The 16,562-nt window shown below is 35.1% G+C and overlaps 1 protein-coding gene across 1 annotated transcript; it reads left to right on the forward strand.

Moving 5' to 3' along the window:
* Nucleotides 1-1,360: 1,360 nt before the first annotated feature.
* LOC110753291 (protein DETOXIFICATION 49-like) lies at nt 1,361-3,211 on the forward strand. The gene has a single exon (XM_021954166.2). It carries the CDS (start codon nt 1,493-1,495, stop codon nt 3,005-3,007), a length of 1,515 nt encoding a protein of 504 aa, XP_021809858.1. The 5' UTR covers nt 1,361-1,492; the 3' UTR covers nt 3,008-3,211.
* The last annotated feature ends 13,351 nt before the right edge of the window (nt 3,212-16,562 follow it).

A 16,562-nucleotide genomic window follows, 5' to 3' on the forward strand; every position in this document is an offset into this window, starting at 1 on the left:
TGAAATCATGAATCCATCCCTGCAAACAAGTGTATCGCGATACATTATTTGGTGACTAAATTTACTTACTCTAAAATTATTCGAAGAAAGATAATTATTTGGCTCTTCTAGCCAAGTGTTGCCATGGGGGAAGATCGGTGTACCTTCAGTAGCCTAGACTCCTGGTCATTGAACCCCAAACAGATTTACCTTATGTAGCCTAGCCATTGAACCCCAAACAAATAGATTTATTCTTATTACGTTTTCATAACATCCTTTTCTCTTCATTAACTAGTAACATCCCCTTGATTAAAAAATAAAAATAAAAAAAACCTAGTAACATCCCCTCTTTAAATTTATTTAATCAGACAAGTAACATCCTCTTTTAAGTTAGGGCGAGGACGCCACATCCCCTCCTTCCCCCTCCCAAATTTTAAAACATAAGATTTTTTACAAAGCATGTATATATCTTTGATTTGTTACATGCTTTGATATATTTTTAGAGATAATAATTTTGTTATTTATCCAGCCACATCCTATATTCATAGTAGATATCAATGTCATATTATAATCTTTTCATCTTAGCTTTTAGTGGTCATATATAATAATGATATTGTACCGTATTCTTCGATTATATCGTTGATCATATCTCTAACAAACGATAAGACCTATATTTTAAAAAGTGAATTATATGTGAGTCTCACTTCTATAAGACAAAAAACATATGTAGTTTGCAATTACGGTGGAAAAAAAAATACATTTTACCGGCCTTGAAAATAAAAACAACGAATGTTTACAACCCTTTGAACTGTTGTGAGTATACGCTACAACCAAATGAGATTTTAAACAATGTGGGTTTCGGATTGTGTTATTTATGAATAGCTCCATCCATTGATGTTTTTTTAAGTTTTAGAGCTAGTTTTGATGTTCCGCAAGTCAAGTCTGTCTCTTTAAAAATAGGCAGAAAACTGCCCGACCCTCGTCACTTTTTGTGTTGACCAAAAAGGGTCTTCAATCGGAAACGTTCTTCACGCCTCTTTAATACAGAACCATTTAATGAATCATAAAATATAAATAAATAAATAACTAAACTTATTAATATTAATTTTGACTGGTATTAATTAGGAAAAAGAAATTAAGCCTTTAATTGTGGCCATCGCATTCACTTCTTTTGGTCCATTTTGGAATTTTGCAACTGCACAATATCCCTGTTGAGCCTGCAGGCCCCAAACAGTGCCATGCTTTTGGTCATAAAAAGACGCTTGAAACTCCCAAGTATTTCAGTTTGAAACTTTTGCTGTACCTGTATCCAAGTCTCATCTCACATTAGCCGTCCAAAACAAAGTCTTCATTTTTTATGTTTTTTTTCCCAAATCCAATGATTCCAATAAACCCCTCAAAACCTCGCCTTTAAAATCCCATACACTCTTCTACACATACATACCCAATTGAACTATCAATCTCTCTCTCTCTCTCTCTCTCTCTCTCTCTCTCTCTCTCAGAATCTAGACCTATGGACCAGTTAGCTCCTTTGAACCTTGAAAGCCCAAAACTTGAGCAAGAAAACCAGAAAACCCATCTGTCTCTGGCTCTCATAGAAGCCAAATGCATAGCCAACATAGCTTTTCCAATGGTTTTAACAGGCCTGTTGCTCTACTCACGCTCAATGATCTCCATGCTCTTCCTTGGCCGCCTTGGAGAGCTTGCCTTGGCTGGTGGTTCGCTTGCTATTGGCTTTGCCAACATCACAGGGTACTCTGTTCTCTCTGGCCTTGCCATGGGCATGGAACCCATCTGCGGCCAAGCTTATGGAGCCAAAAGATTCAAACTTTTAGGCCTCACTCTGCAGAGAACTGTGATTTTGCTTCTCTTAACTTCAATACCCATTGCACTTTTGTGGTTCAACATGAAGAGAATTTTGCTTTCTTGTGGCCAGCAAGATGATATTGCAACTCAAGCCCAATCTTACATTTTTTATTCTCTTCCTGATCTCATTGCTCAAAGCCTTTTGCACCCTCTGCGGATTTATCTGCGAAGCCAATCCATAACTGTGCCTCTCACATTCTGTGCAACTCTGGCTATTCTTCTCCACATTCCCATGAATTACCTTCTTGTTTGTGTTCTCAATCTCGGAATCAAAGGCGTTGCACTAAGCGGGGTTTGGACTAATGTCAATCTCGTAGGATCGTTGATTTTTTACATTGCAATCTCAGGTGTATACAAGAAAACTTGGGGTGGTTTCTCCAAAGAGTGCTTAAGAGGGTGGAAAAGTCTCATGAATTTGGCAATTCCAAGCTGCATTTCAGTTTGTTTAGAATGGTGGTGGTATGAGATCATGATTTTGCTATGTGGGTTGTTACTTAACCCTCAAGCAACAGTTGCTTCAATGGGAATCTTGATTCAAACCACAGCTTTGGTTTACATTTTCCCATCTTCTTTAAGCTTTGGTGTGTCGACAAGGGTGGGAAACGAACTTGGTGCAAACCGTCCCGAAAGAGCGAAACTTGCAACAATTGTGGGCCTATCTTATAGCTTCATTCTGGGATTTTCGGCATTGCTGTTTGCTGTGACTGTGAGGAACATTTGGGCAAGCATGTACACCCAAGACACAGAAATTATTACATTGACATCAATGGTGTTGCCAATTATTGGCCTGTGTGAGCTTGGGAACTGTCCACAAACAACAGGTTGTGGTGTTCTGAGGGGAACTGCTAGGCCTAAGCTGGGCGCAAATATAAATTTGGCTTGCTTTTATCTTGTGGGAATGCCTGTTGCTGTGTGGTTGGGTTTTTTTGCAGGGTTTGATTTTAGAGGACTGTGGCTTGGTCTTTTGGCAGCTCAGGGCTCATGTGTTGTGACCATGTTGTTTGTTTTGGCTAGAACCAATTGGGAACTTCAAGCCCAGAGAGCCAAGGAGCTAACAGGAACTTTCACTATTGATGATCAAGATGATCAAGATGCTGCTGATGAAGCTTATGAATCTTTGAGTTCATTACAGAAGGCCAAATGTGACAATTCACTAGTATGATTCTGAGCATTGACCAAGTTGGAGAGTAGGTTTTCTGATAAGGACTTAGTAATATCTGTAATGGGAATTTTGTATACAATTTTGTTTCTTTCTTCTAGAGAGATAGACTAATTCTGTTGTAAATGATATGTTGAGAAATTAGGGGGTTGTTGCTAGAAGAGTTATTTTAGTTCAATATATGAAGAGAATATTATTATTTTTCTAGAGCCAGTGTTTATTTCTTTTGACAGACTCTTGTGGAAGTAACATGCCTTTTCATTTATAAATGTTTTTAATTGATATGGTCAAATAGGAAACACATTTGTTGCTTTGTTGCCTTTAAACATTGTTTAGTGGAAGCAATTTGTTTTATGTTTTGTTTCTTGATTGGATATGGAACAAGATCAATGTTGTTTGTTGTTCCTTATCTCAGACTTTTCTTGTGGCAGTTTGTTTTTGTATTTTGGCTTAAATGCTTTGGGAATTTTCTAATAATTTCATTTGCATCCATACATGGGTTGTTTTAAGTTTTGGATTTTAAGTGGATGTGGGTCGGTTACTCTTTTGACTGCCGACTACATAACCGACCCATCCTCTCATTCGGGTAACACGGCTTAACCCTCTTTATTAATGAAAACAAAAATACATTTCACTTGTTCTTTATACTCTTTGTTTAATGAGTTCATTGAACTGAACAATAGAAAATGTTAGAGAGACCATATTTTTGTTCTTTGTTTCATGAGTCTAATGAATTGGACAACATTTTATATTAAATTGATAGAACATCAAAGATAACACCCCCACTATTATAAAAAGACTCAAAGGGCATGGACATTCCTGTTAAAAAAAACAAACTCGGAAAAAATCCAATTCATCAATAAAGGTTCAAATCATGTGAAATACGATATGACTAAGGGCAGTAACTAGTTATTACTTTGTTAGATTAGTTATATTTCCTCACGCTCAAGGATGAAAATATTGGCCAATATACCCCTTTTTTTAGGTGGCAATACAAATATAGGGGGGTAAGCCTATTTCTTCCCCCTTATCGGCGATATATCCCTGATAACCCCCGATATCCTCGATATTTACCGATATTTCCCGATATTTCCCAATACCAGACAAATAACCCAGAGATTTGTCTTCAGTTTTGAAAGAAATCATAGGTCCCAGCCACTGAATCAATGTCAAAAACCAAGCTCTAATACTTAGTAGCTTCTCCTTTCTTCTCTCCTCAATCATTTCAGCTATCTTTGACTCTTCCCCTCCTCTATCTGGTTGTTCGGTTTCTTGTGTGTTTGATTTTATTTTTCGCCTAATCTTCTATCTCTCATTTCCTTTATCATTAAGTCTAACTCTTGTAATATAATGTTGGGTTATGTATTAATCGGTTGGGTTGGGTTATGTTTGAATAATGTTGTCCTTGTTGTGTTAAGTCAAATTGTATATATTTTCAGGATTTTCATCGCACATTATATACATGTAGATTTCATCATATGCATATCTTATACTCAGTATATTTTGAATTTTATTTGTTCAATACATTCATTGATAATGTGCTTAATATCTATGAAAGTTTCACTTCAAAATTCCATGTTTTTAAGCCAATATATATCTTTTTTGTCGATTTTCCCCAATACTTAAAACGACATTGATATATCCCCTAAAATATCCGTAAATAGAAGGCCCGATAATATCTGTATCGCCGATATTTTCATCCTTGCTCACGCTTAACTTTGTTACTGCCTTTAATGACCATTTATCGTATTGAAAAATAGATATGTGGACCAAGTCAAGCATTTAACATATAAGTCACTATTTGAGACTCACTTTAGATGATACTTTTTTTTTCATGGAAGAAAGATAATTCAAACTTAAATTTTCTTCTAATAGTTGAAAGAGAAATATCTATAGACTAAAAATTAGTTGGTACAAATACATTGTAGCTTGAAAAGGCTTTATAGAATAGGGGTACGTGGAACCCTAGCCCCTCTCTCTAAAAAAAAATATCTTAGAGTCGTTTTCACTTTGAGGGGGAAGGAGCCCAGTGTTCTTTCTCCCATCTCTCCTCTTCTTTCCTCCCTTATCCTCTTCCCCCGTTTTGTTATGATTTTCCTCTAACCATCACAGGTGGCCGCATCTCAGCATTGGATCTCTATATGCATTTCGGAGTCAGATCTCCACTACCATCCTTTTTGCGGTTTCCATATGTTTGAAATAAGTTGTAGAGACTCTTCGGGTTAATTTTGATGTTTTTTTTTTTCCAAGTATTAATTTTGATGTTAGATTGCTCTGTTATTGTAATGGTCATTTTGTGGCTAGTTTGTATTGGCCCTTTAGGGCTAGTGGTTTTTTTAACTAAATTATAAATGCAATTCAGTAAATAGAATCATTGGCCCTTTTAATTGGACCAGTATTCTAATTTATTTGTTTCGGTCGTTTTTTGGGTCTAATTGGAGCATTAATGTGCACACGTGACATCCATAGATAGACTCACACATCGGAGTAATTAACGTCAAATTAATTAGGCAAAGAATGATCGAACTTACCAATTGCAAAACATATAAAAGGAAATGATGAGAGCCAAATTGCTTGTATTTGGGGGGAAAGTCTACTTGGAATGCACAAGACAAGGCCCTTTCCCTTATCAGTTGTATATGAGTTGATGAATGTACCTAACTCGTCCACAGTGTCCCGCCAGCCAGCACACTCTTATACCCGTTTAAACATTTTACACGTGCTTAACTAAGTCCTTTTTGCCAAATTTGATTTGATTGCCTTAGTATTCATGTATCCCTATGTTTTTTACAATTCCACTGCCACTTTACCAAATTAAGTCAATGGATATGCCAATTCAGTTAATAGGGACTTCGACATATATCACATCATATATATTTCTTCTATTTTCCCTTGTTTTAATGTTGGCATCTTATATATTTCCTTGACACACGAGTTGGGCTTGTAATCTTCTGCCATGGAATAACATGGCTGACCTTAATTCTATAATAAAGTTCAATATAAGGTTGACCAACTCACTACTTTATCATTCTTGTTAATATGCTCATTAGAACCAAGGTCTAAAATATCGATGATATCGGAAATATCGGTAGTCCAAAAACACGGAAATATCGGGATAGTATCAATATAGATAAAAATTGAATAAAAACCACGGAAATTATAAGAAAAACTTGGAAATTTTTATTGAAACTTTGGAGGATGTTTATTTAGTCAATTATGTATTAGTTTATCACAAAAAATTGGAAGGAAATGCATTGTATGATAGGTTAACTGATTTAAGTTGATTATATAACGAGCTGACAAACAATGTGAGTGTAGAAAATATATAGTAATTAATGAAAGAAGATTAAACACATCATAATAATTTATATATAATGATTTACTACAATATTTTTACAGTTTATATATTGCATGGTAAGATACATGAGTGACTTAGTACCACACAAAGTTATTATGAGGTTAAAAATTTTCACTATCTTCATCATTTCTATGTGTAGGGTAAGTGCATTGTGAAGAGCAGTCATCAAATGATAAACCCCCAAAATAGTTTTGCATGTAATTGTTCAAAACAAAACAATATAAATATACATATTTTAGCATATTATCACAAAAACATAAGCAACATGGTGGTTAAGGTGTTGGAGGAGTGAAATGGTAAGGGTTTGGATCCCTTTTGTGTGTTTGAGTTTTTTTTCATTACATTGATATTTTCAATATTTTAGTGATATTTTGACAAAATATTACTAAAGTGTGAGCGAAATTATCGACATCGATATTTTCCGATATTATCGATATTTATACAATATGTGTATGGATACGTTCCAAAATATCTATGACCCGAAAAAACGATAATATCCTTGATATTTCATCGATATTATCGATATTTTAGACAATGATTAGAACAAGGAAAACATTGGGAATTAGCTGGCTTGAGAGAATAAAAAATATATATATAAAAACGTGTGTTGTATCAGGTGGGAGGAACCAAATATTTATAACAAGGTGAGCGGAACCTAATATTTATATCGGGGTGGGCGGAACCTGATATTGGGTAAAGATGTTTTATTAAAAAAGAAGCACTATAAGAGTACACAAAGGATGGGGTGAAACTAGTGGCGGACCTATTAAGGCGCAAGGAGGTGCAGTTGCACCTCCCCTTACCGAAAAAACCATTATCAGTGCTTCAAATTGCCCATTTGCTCAACTGGTGGACAAATTACCTTATTTCCATTTTCTTTGTCCTTTTACTTTCATTTATTTTTATATTACTATATTTACTTAAGTTTACAATGTAAATAAGGAAGTACCCTCCATTTGGATTCAAATAAAAATACTAGAAAATCAAATTTCCACCAAATAAAAATATGAAAAATCGGTTTTAGTGCAAAATACGATTTAGGCTAAAAATGATGGCTAATTAAGTCAATATATACTTCATACTAAATCCCATAAAATCAAGTTTTAAGGAATAAAAGCTGCCAAAAATTATCTTGAGAAAATGATTATTCTGAAAAATCATTTTTCATACTTAGTCAATATTGCACCTCCGCTAAAAAATTTCTAAGTCTGCTAGTGGGTGAAACCATCTGAAACCCAACATGAGACATTGCTAACTTGTTTTACTTCTTGTAATCAAGAGGAAATTCCATTGTCAGTAGAACTTGTTTAGTGGAAGCAATTTGTTTTATGTTTTGTCTTCTTGATTGGATATGGAACAAGATCAATGTTGTTTTTGTTCCTTATCTCAGACTTTTCTTGTGGCAGTTTGTTTTTGTATTTTGGCTTAAATGCTTTGGGAATTATCTCATTTCAATTGCTTCCATCCATGGGTTGTTTTAAGTTTTGGATTTTAAGTGGATGTGGGTCGGTTACCCTTTTGACTGCCGACTACATAATCAACCCATCCTCTCATTCGGGTAACACGGCTTAACCCTCTTTAATGAAAAAAATGAGTACATTTCATTTTTTCTTTCTACTCTTTGTTTCACGAGTTTATTGAACTGAACAATGAAAAATATTAGAGAGACCATATTTTTGGTCTGTTTCATGAGTCTAATGAATTCGACAACATTTTATATTAAATTGATAGAACATCAAAGATAACCACCACTATTATAAAAAGACTCAAAGGGCATGGACATTCGTGTTCAAAAACAAACTCGGAAAAAATCCAATTCATCAATAAAGGTTCAAAATCATGTGAAATATGATATGACCGTTTATCGTATTGAAAAATAGATATGTGGACCAAGCCAAGCATTCAACATATAAGTCACTATTTGAAACTCACTTTAGATGATACTTTCTTTTTCATGGAAGAAAGATAATTCAAACTTAAATTTTCTTCTAATAGTTGAAAAAGAAATATCAATAGACTAAAAACTGGTTGGTACAAATAGATTGTAGCTTGAAAGGCTTTAGAGAAGAGAGGTTCGTGAAAGCCTAGTCCCCTCTCTCCCAAAAAAACATTCTTAGAGTTGTTTTCACTTTGAGGGGGAAGGAACCCAATGTTCTTCCTTCCCCCTTTCCTCTTCTTTCCTCCCTTATTCCTCCGTTTTGTTATGATTTTCCTCCAATCATCACAGGTAGCCGCATCGCAGCGTTGGATTTCCACATGCATTTCGGAGTCGGATCTCCACTACCATCTTTTTTTGCAGTTTCATTATGTTTGGAATAAGTTGCAAAGACTCTTTGGGTTTTCTATGTAGTTTTCACTTCTCCTTTTGTGAGAGCTTTTAACATCTCATTTGTGAGAGTTTTATTTGTATTGTTATGACTTGGTTTTTTCAAGCTTTATCTCTTTTGATTATTATGAGTTTGCAATCTTAATTGGGATACCTATGTTAGAGTTTATGACTTGGTTTTTTCAAGCTTTATCTCTTTTGATTATTATGAGTTTGCAATCTTAATTGGATACCTATGTTAGAGGTCTTCCAATAGGCATAGTCAGATGTCTTCCACATTTGTATTTGGTGTCAAAGTTTGTCCCAACATCAATTTAAAAAAATTTATATTAATTTGTCTCCAAAAAAGAAGCATTTTTCTAAATGAAATTCACCATTTCATGAATAATATGGCTCTAATTTCTTTTTCTTTTTTTTCTTCTTGTGTTTACAATTAGCATGATTTATATGATTTAATGTATACTTTTATTTCTAGAGAAACTATAGAAAATTTAAGTACCAAAAAAAATAAATTATCATTAGATTTTAAGCTAATAACTTTAGCTAGCCCACCCATTGAAAAATTCCTGGTTCCGTCTTTGATCTGTTTCAGTAATTTTTTTTGTCTAATTGGAGCATTAATGTGCACACGTGACATACATAGATTCACACATCAGAGTAATTAACGTCAAATTAATTAGGCAAAGAATGATCGAACTTATCAAATGCAAAACATACCAAAAGGAAATGATGAAAGCCAAATTATTTGTATTTGGGGGGAAAGTCTACTTGGAATGCACAAGACAAGGCCCATTCCCTTATCAGTTACAGTTAGTATATGAGTTGATGAATGTACCTAACTCGTCCACAGTGTCCCGCCAGCCAGCACACTCTTATACCGGTTTAAACATTTTACACATGCTTAACTAAGTTCCTTTTTGCCAAATGTGATTTGATTGCCTTAATTCTAGAATAAAGTACAATATAAGGTTGACCAAACCAGTACTTTATCATTCTTGTTAATATGTTCATTAGAACGAAGAAAACCTTGGGAAATTAGCCGGCTTGAGAGAAGAATAAATAATATAAAAAACATGTGTTGTATGTGGTGGGAGGAACCAAATATTTATAACCAGGTGGGCGGAACTTGATATTTATATCGTGGCGGGCAGAATCAGGTATTTATATCGAGGTGGGCTAATTTTTCTTTTCTTGTGACATAATAGTAAAATTAGGTGTAGGGATAGCCTAAATTTTTACTTTGAGCAATTTTAGACTTGTTTTATTTTTTTTAAGAAAATTAATATTACTCCCAAAAAAGAAAAAAAATAACATGCTTGATGTTAACACCAAAAATTTTCTTTTCTCAAAAGATGGGGTGAGCTAGAGCCTAAGGGAGCTTTATACTTGGCTCCGCCGGGTAAGACACATTGCTAAATTTTTTTTTCGGGTAAAGATGTTTTATTAAAAAAGAAGCACCATAAGAGGACACAAAGGATGGGGTGAAACCCAATATGAGACATTGCTAACTTGTTTTACTTCTTGTAATCAAGAGGAAATTCCATCTCTAGTAACACTACGGGCACCAATTTGTTTATCAACTTTATGATACCATGTTTTCTTGATTACTCATGTTTTAACTTAATTATTTAATCTAAAAATAAAAATAAAACTCAAACCATTTAAAAATAAAAACAAATTAACCTTGCCAATTCCTAGATCTGTCGTGATCAATTCTTTCCCCAGATATGCCATTGCCATTGAGATGTAAACCCACCATATGAACTACCAATTTTCCCTGGTCATATATGTTGGGTCTTCGAATGCCATGGCTTTGGCTATATCCCTTACGTGATGGTTCTTTGATTTTTGGTTTCTTCTCTTTGTGGCTGCATAATGACATTTTTAAGGGCCTATTTTTTTAAAAAAGTATAAGTGATAGTCTAAATGAAAGGAAAGGATTTCTCACACACACTACTATGATGCCATGGAGATTCAAACCAGTCTTGTTTTCTTTAATCACCACCCCATCGAATTTAGCAACATACTTTTTTACATGCAATTATGCTACTCTTTTGGGATTTAAGCCATTTCAATTAAAATTCAAAGATACATACAAGTTCTTAATTATTTCTGGGGACTATAATGATCTCAACTTTTTGTTTACAACATATACAGAATCTGAACTAAATTATGTAGATGCAAACTCATAATACCATATATAGTAAATTTGACTTTTCCCCTTCAATTAATATTTTTTAACTACAACCCATCATTTTTATTTTATTTTTTCAAATTTGACTACTTGATCATTTAGTATTTTAATTTTCAAATTGATAGCTTATTTATTTCCTTTTATTTATACCAATTTCCAAATTTAATAATTGTTATGGTTTGAAATTAATTTGTTCAAAGGGAAATAACATGTTGCTCTCTATAGGTCTTGACCTCTTGTGTATTACGTACATGAATTTACCTACATTTTTTCTTAGCAACCTATGCCTCTAGGTAGGTAAATTAATATACAACAAACTAAGGTAAATCCTTAGCAAAAAAAAAACCTATGGGTAAATAATTTACCTATACGCATTTATATGTATATTGTAAAATAATTTATCTATACTTATTTATAGGTATATATTATATATATTGTAGGTATATTGAACCTCGCACATTTATAGGTATATTTCAAAATTAATTATATGTATAATACAAAAAAGGTAAAGTATTGTTCTTTAAAAGTGTGGCACATTTTGTAAAAATAATATGCATACCAAACACTAAAAAAAAAAAAAACATAATGTACCTATTTTTATACGTGTGTGTATATATATACCTTAAAACAACTTTTTTTAATCATAAATCAAAAGCCATGTGCGATGGCACCACTTGCACACCCACAGGGCGGCCCTGCCACATACAACAAAAACACACTATATATTTAGTTCTTAAACATGTGTGCGTGGGAAATACGTGCACACATGGGTTCCCTGCCTCCTTTTATCAGAAGAATTGGGATCTCTGTGCTGATGACATCTTCGCCATGGTTCGTACGGCTTTTCATGAATGTTCTGTCCCTGAGCAACTCAATGATACCCTAATCACTCTGATCCCCAAGGTTGAGAACCCCCAATCCATGGTGCAGTTCAGACCCATCAGTCTTTGTTGCACTCTTTATAAGGTAATTTCTAAATTACTGGTTGCTCGATTAAGGCCTATGCTGCCTAAAATCATCAGTCCTAATCAGGTTAGTTTCATCTCTGGAAGACAAATCACAGATAACATCCTCATTGCTCAGGAATTGATGCATAAGTTCAAATGTTCTAAGGGTAAGAAGGGCTTCATTGCCTGGAAAATTGATCTATCTAAAGCCTATGATAGATTAAATTGGAAGTTTATTGAAAAGGTCCTTGGTGAAATAGGCTTGCCCAGTAATTTCATCCAGCTGGTTATGAGTTGTGTTTCTTCTGTCAAATATCAAGTTTGTGTTAACGGCGAGCTTTCCCAACCTTTTATTCCAAAGAATGGTATTCGACAAGGAGATCCCCTATCTCCCTACCTCTTTGTGGTTTGCATAGAAAAGCTATCTCATATCATCTTTGATGCTATCAATAAGGGGAAATGGAAACCTGTTAAATCCTCCCAAACTGGGCCTGCTGTATCGCATTTGTTTTTTGCTGATGACTTAATCCTTTTCGCTGAAGCTAGTAAGCAACAAGCTAGGGTGATGAAAGGATGCTTGGATTTATTTTGTCAAGCCTCTGGTCAAATTGTCAACTTTGACAAGTCTGCTGTATTTTGTTCTCCTAATACCAGCAGGGCGTTGGCTCAAGAGATCAGTTTCATTTGTGGCTCCCCTTCAACAGACAACCTAGGAAAATACTTGGGGATGCCCATCTTGCACTCTAGGGTAACTCGATCCACTTACAGCAGTTTGCTTAGTAAGGTTCATTGCAGGCTTGCCAATTGGAAAAGTAAGTTGCTTTCTTCAGCTGGGAGGGCCACTCTAATCCATGCTGTCACATCTGCTATTCCCATATATTCTATGCAGACCACAAAATTGCCTGTTAGTATTTGTGAAGATTTGGACAGGTTAAATAGGAACTTCTTCTGGGGAGGAAGTGATAGGAAGATGAAAGTCCACCTCTGCCAATGGAATCTACTGTGTAGACCTAAAAACAAAGGTGGTTTGGGTTTCAAGAAGGCTAGGGACATGAATCAAGCTTTGTTGGCTAAAATCGGTTGGAGGATGCACAACAAAGATAATGGCTTATGGGCTCAGATTTTTGAAAAGAAATACCTCAAGGGTCATTCTATTATTGATCCTAATTTGAAAACAAGAAATTTGTGCTCCTCAACTTGGAACAGTATTCTTTTTGGAGCTGAGCTGCTGGCAAAGGGAATGATCTGGAGGGTTGGAAAGGGTGATTTGGCCAAATTTTGGACAGATAAATGGCTATTTGATACACCTCTAATGCAACATAATGGGGTGTTGAATATCCAAGATTTGAATTGCAACGTTGACAACTTTTTTAGGAATGGTTGGTGGAATGTGGACCAGCTGAGGAATGCTCTTTCTGAAGATTTGGTTCAAAAGATCACTGCTGTCCCTGTTGGGTTTGGGAACTCTGTACATGATGCTCAAATCTGGGGTATGTCTTCAAATGGCTTATTCTCTGTTAAATCTGCATACTCTATTTTTTTTAGAGAATTGGGAGATGTTGATCCCTTTTGGAATGACTTGTGGAGAATGAAAATCCCTCCCAAAATTCACATATTCATTTGGTTGGCTTATCAAGGTAAAATCTTGTCCAATGAGCAAAGAACCAAGAGGAATCTAAATTCTGATCCTTCTTGTCATTTGTGTGGTTGGCAAACTGAATCCGTTATTCATATTCTTAGGGACTGTCCCAGGGCTAAGATGGTATGGAATTCTGTTGTTAATTTACATTCCTCTCCTCACTTCTTCCTATCTGAGCTAAAACCTTGGTTCCTAGGCAACTTGCTCTCTAAGGTTAATGGACCTGATGGTATTGGTTGGAATATTGTTTTTGCCATTACTTGTTGGTATATCTGGAATTGGCGTAACAAGCAGATTTTTAACATTGCAGTGGATTTTCCTTTTAATCCTAGGAAAACCATCTTTACTGCGGTTGTTGAGTGGGTTAAAGCCGCTATTGGCTCTGGCAAGAAACCTGATAGAGTACTTGTCTTTTTGGCTTGGGAACCTCCTACAATTGGTCAACTTAAGCTGAATGTGGATGGTTCTAGAAGGGCTGCCACTAATATTATTGGAGCAGGAGGTGTTATCCGTGACTCCTCAGGTGACTGGATTGCCGGGTTTGCTGTGAATTTGGGCCAAGGTCATATCTTGGAGGCTGAGGTTTGGGGCCTATATTTTGGGCTAAAACTTGCTGTTGAAAAAGGTGTCACTAACCTTGCTATTGAAATGGATGCTGCTGTTGCTGTCTCACTTGTTCAACAAATCAATTCATTGCAATGCCATCCTCTTGCTGCTTTGGTGCATAGTTGTTGTGATCTCATGCGACAAATTGGAACTTGTCACCTTGTCCACATTTACAGGGAAAAGAATTGTGTTGCCGATTGTTTGGCAAACTGGAGTTATAATCTGGATTTGGGAATTTGCTTCTTTGATGAGGCTCCTGTCTGGGTTAGCTATCTGTTGATGGATGACTTACTTGGTCTTGCTAGGCCTCGACTCATGTGCGGGGCTTAGTTGTTTTCTGGGGGTTTCCCTTATTTCACCAAAAAAAAAAAAAGATGTGGTTTATGAAAGGCATGCATATGCTTTCTAGGTGCCTTTAAAAATCACATTATAAATCATTGCTTGTCCTTAAAGTTAATATTTTAGTATCAACTTATCTTCCAAGGTTGTCAAACTAATTTTTTTTTTTTATTTCTTAATGATCAAGTTGCATGGATGGATGGATGGATGGATGGGTGGGATGGGGCAAGTAAGCCAAAAACTTTGAACAAAATAAAGTCATTGCTTATGATGATTAATGCATATTATATAATTGATATTTGGATCTGATTTAATTTAGATACTCATGCAGTTCATGCATGCATTTACTCGTTTGAGGTCAGAATCAAACACAGAGGACGAGGATGAGGCATGCATTTCGGCCATTAACATAGCTATAAAAACCTCCAAAAGTCAGCCCCGCAGACTAATATTTTGGCAGCAAATTTGTAGCAGTCAGGGTAGTTGACCATGCTAATTTCATGCCGCCGAAAAAAAAAACTATCATTCGATTAAGAAATACAATGTTGTTTGATAAACTAATGCAACTGTGAAAAGAAAGTAAAAAATATGGAAAACATCGAGCGTCAAGTATTTGGGCTTATATCAGATTAAAAAAAAGAGATAATTCCCGCTTATAAAATCATTGTAGGCCGAAGAATAGGCCCATTATTTTGGGCTTCAAGGTTTGAAGCTAGTTTTCTCTTTTGGGTCAAATTTTGAAGCTAGTTTTGTTGGCTTTAATTTGTCTGACATATTTGACCAAAAAAAATAAAAATAAATTTGTCTGACATATGATGTTCTTTATAAAAACTATAAATAAAAAAAAGCCAAAACAAGATGATAAAATCTCACCTTGCCCTAGACCGGATAGTGAGATCGAGTATTCTTTTTTCTTGATCGGATTTTTCTCTTTTCGGACTTTTATTGAAGAGTTGGTTGTAATTTTCTTAGTTATCAATAAAAATTCATTTGCATGAAATGACCATCCAGAACTTGTAACACCGACAAACCCAACTCCTCATTAACATAAGGTTCTATCAGAAAAAGATAACCAAGAAGGCCTTAGGTTTCAGACTGGTCTTACAGTAACAAGCCTTCCTTGAAACAAAATGACGTGTTAAGATGATTATGGAAGCTCTAAGTAGAACATCAGTACCCTTCAGCTGGTAGGTAGAGTAAGGAAAATTCCTTACGGAAAGCTGGTAGATTGTAGCTCTCGGCAGACAACTTTTATTAATTGATTATAAATGGAAGTATTGCCTTTTGACTTTTCAGCATTATTTTATTCTTATTATGACCTCTTAATTCTAGAATCCTGGATCCGCCACTGCCTTCTAGCCGTATGATTTATAAAGTATTAAGGAAGCTGATACCTAATAAGTCTGTGCCATCATGCACAGGGCAAATGTCATACTAAAAAATCAAATTGCATTAAGAGGAAGACAATGATACAGAAAAGGACTTTGAATGGTCCCATTTTTTCGTTTTCTTTGGTTCAAAGCTAATCTATAAAAGCTGCAACCGACATGCTAGAACCCTTCAATTTCATTCAGTTCCCTTACATGCTTTAAGTCAGAGTATGGCGTGTGTACTTGTTGTCTAAAGGACTGACCAAACACATTTACCCAATTTTTCTTTTGGTCAGTCCTTCTTTTCGAAAGACAGATTGTTTGATGTGATATAAATAACGTGTTCGATATTATTATTGATAATATGTCAATGCCGACATATATTAGCTATATCTTATTGACAATATCAATACAAAATCAATTTTTATTTACAAAGAAGAAGAACAAAAAATTTCTGCGCATTTACCTTATAGCAAGTTACATTAATCTTTTTCGATGCTTGATTTGATACTCTGTCCCTCTTTTTTCTTTTCTATAATGATATTCAGTCCACTCATTTATTCAATGTCTTCAAGATATGCCCAATTGGGCAAATCAAAGGGTGACCACTTTCCTTTTCTTTTCTTTTTCTTCTTTTTGGTGGCTTTCACTATCACTTCTCTGGTGCACATATGACCATTGTTATTGCCATGTGCTCACTAGTTCTTCTGACTTCTAATTGTAAAGTCATGGGCCCTGACCGACAGGCCAAGTGTTTTCTTAGCTAAATTATTCTACAA

The sequence above is a fragment of the Prunus avium genome, chromosome 5 (assembly GCF_965620075.1).
Source record: "Prunus avium chromosome 5, drPruAviu1.hap1.1, whole genome shotgun sequence".
Lineage (NCBI taxonomy): Eukaryota > Viridiplantae > Streptophyta > Magnoliopsida > Rosales > Rosaceae > Prunus > Prunus avium.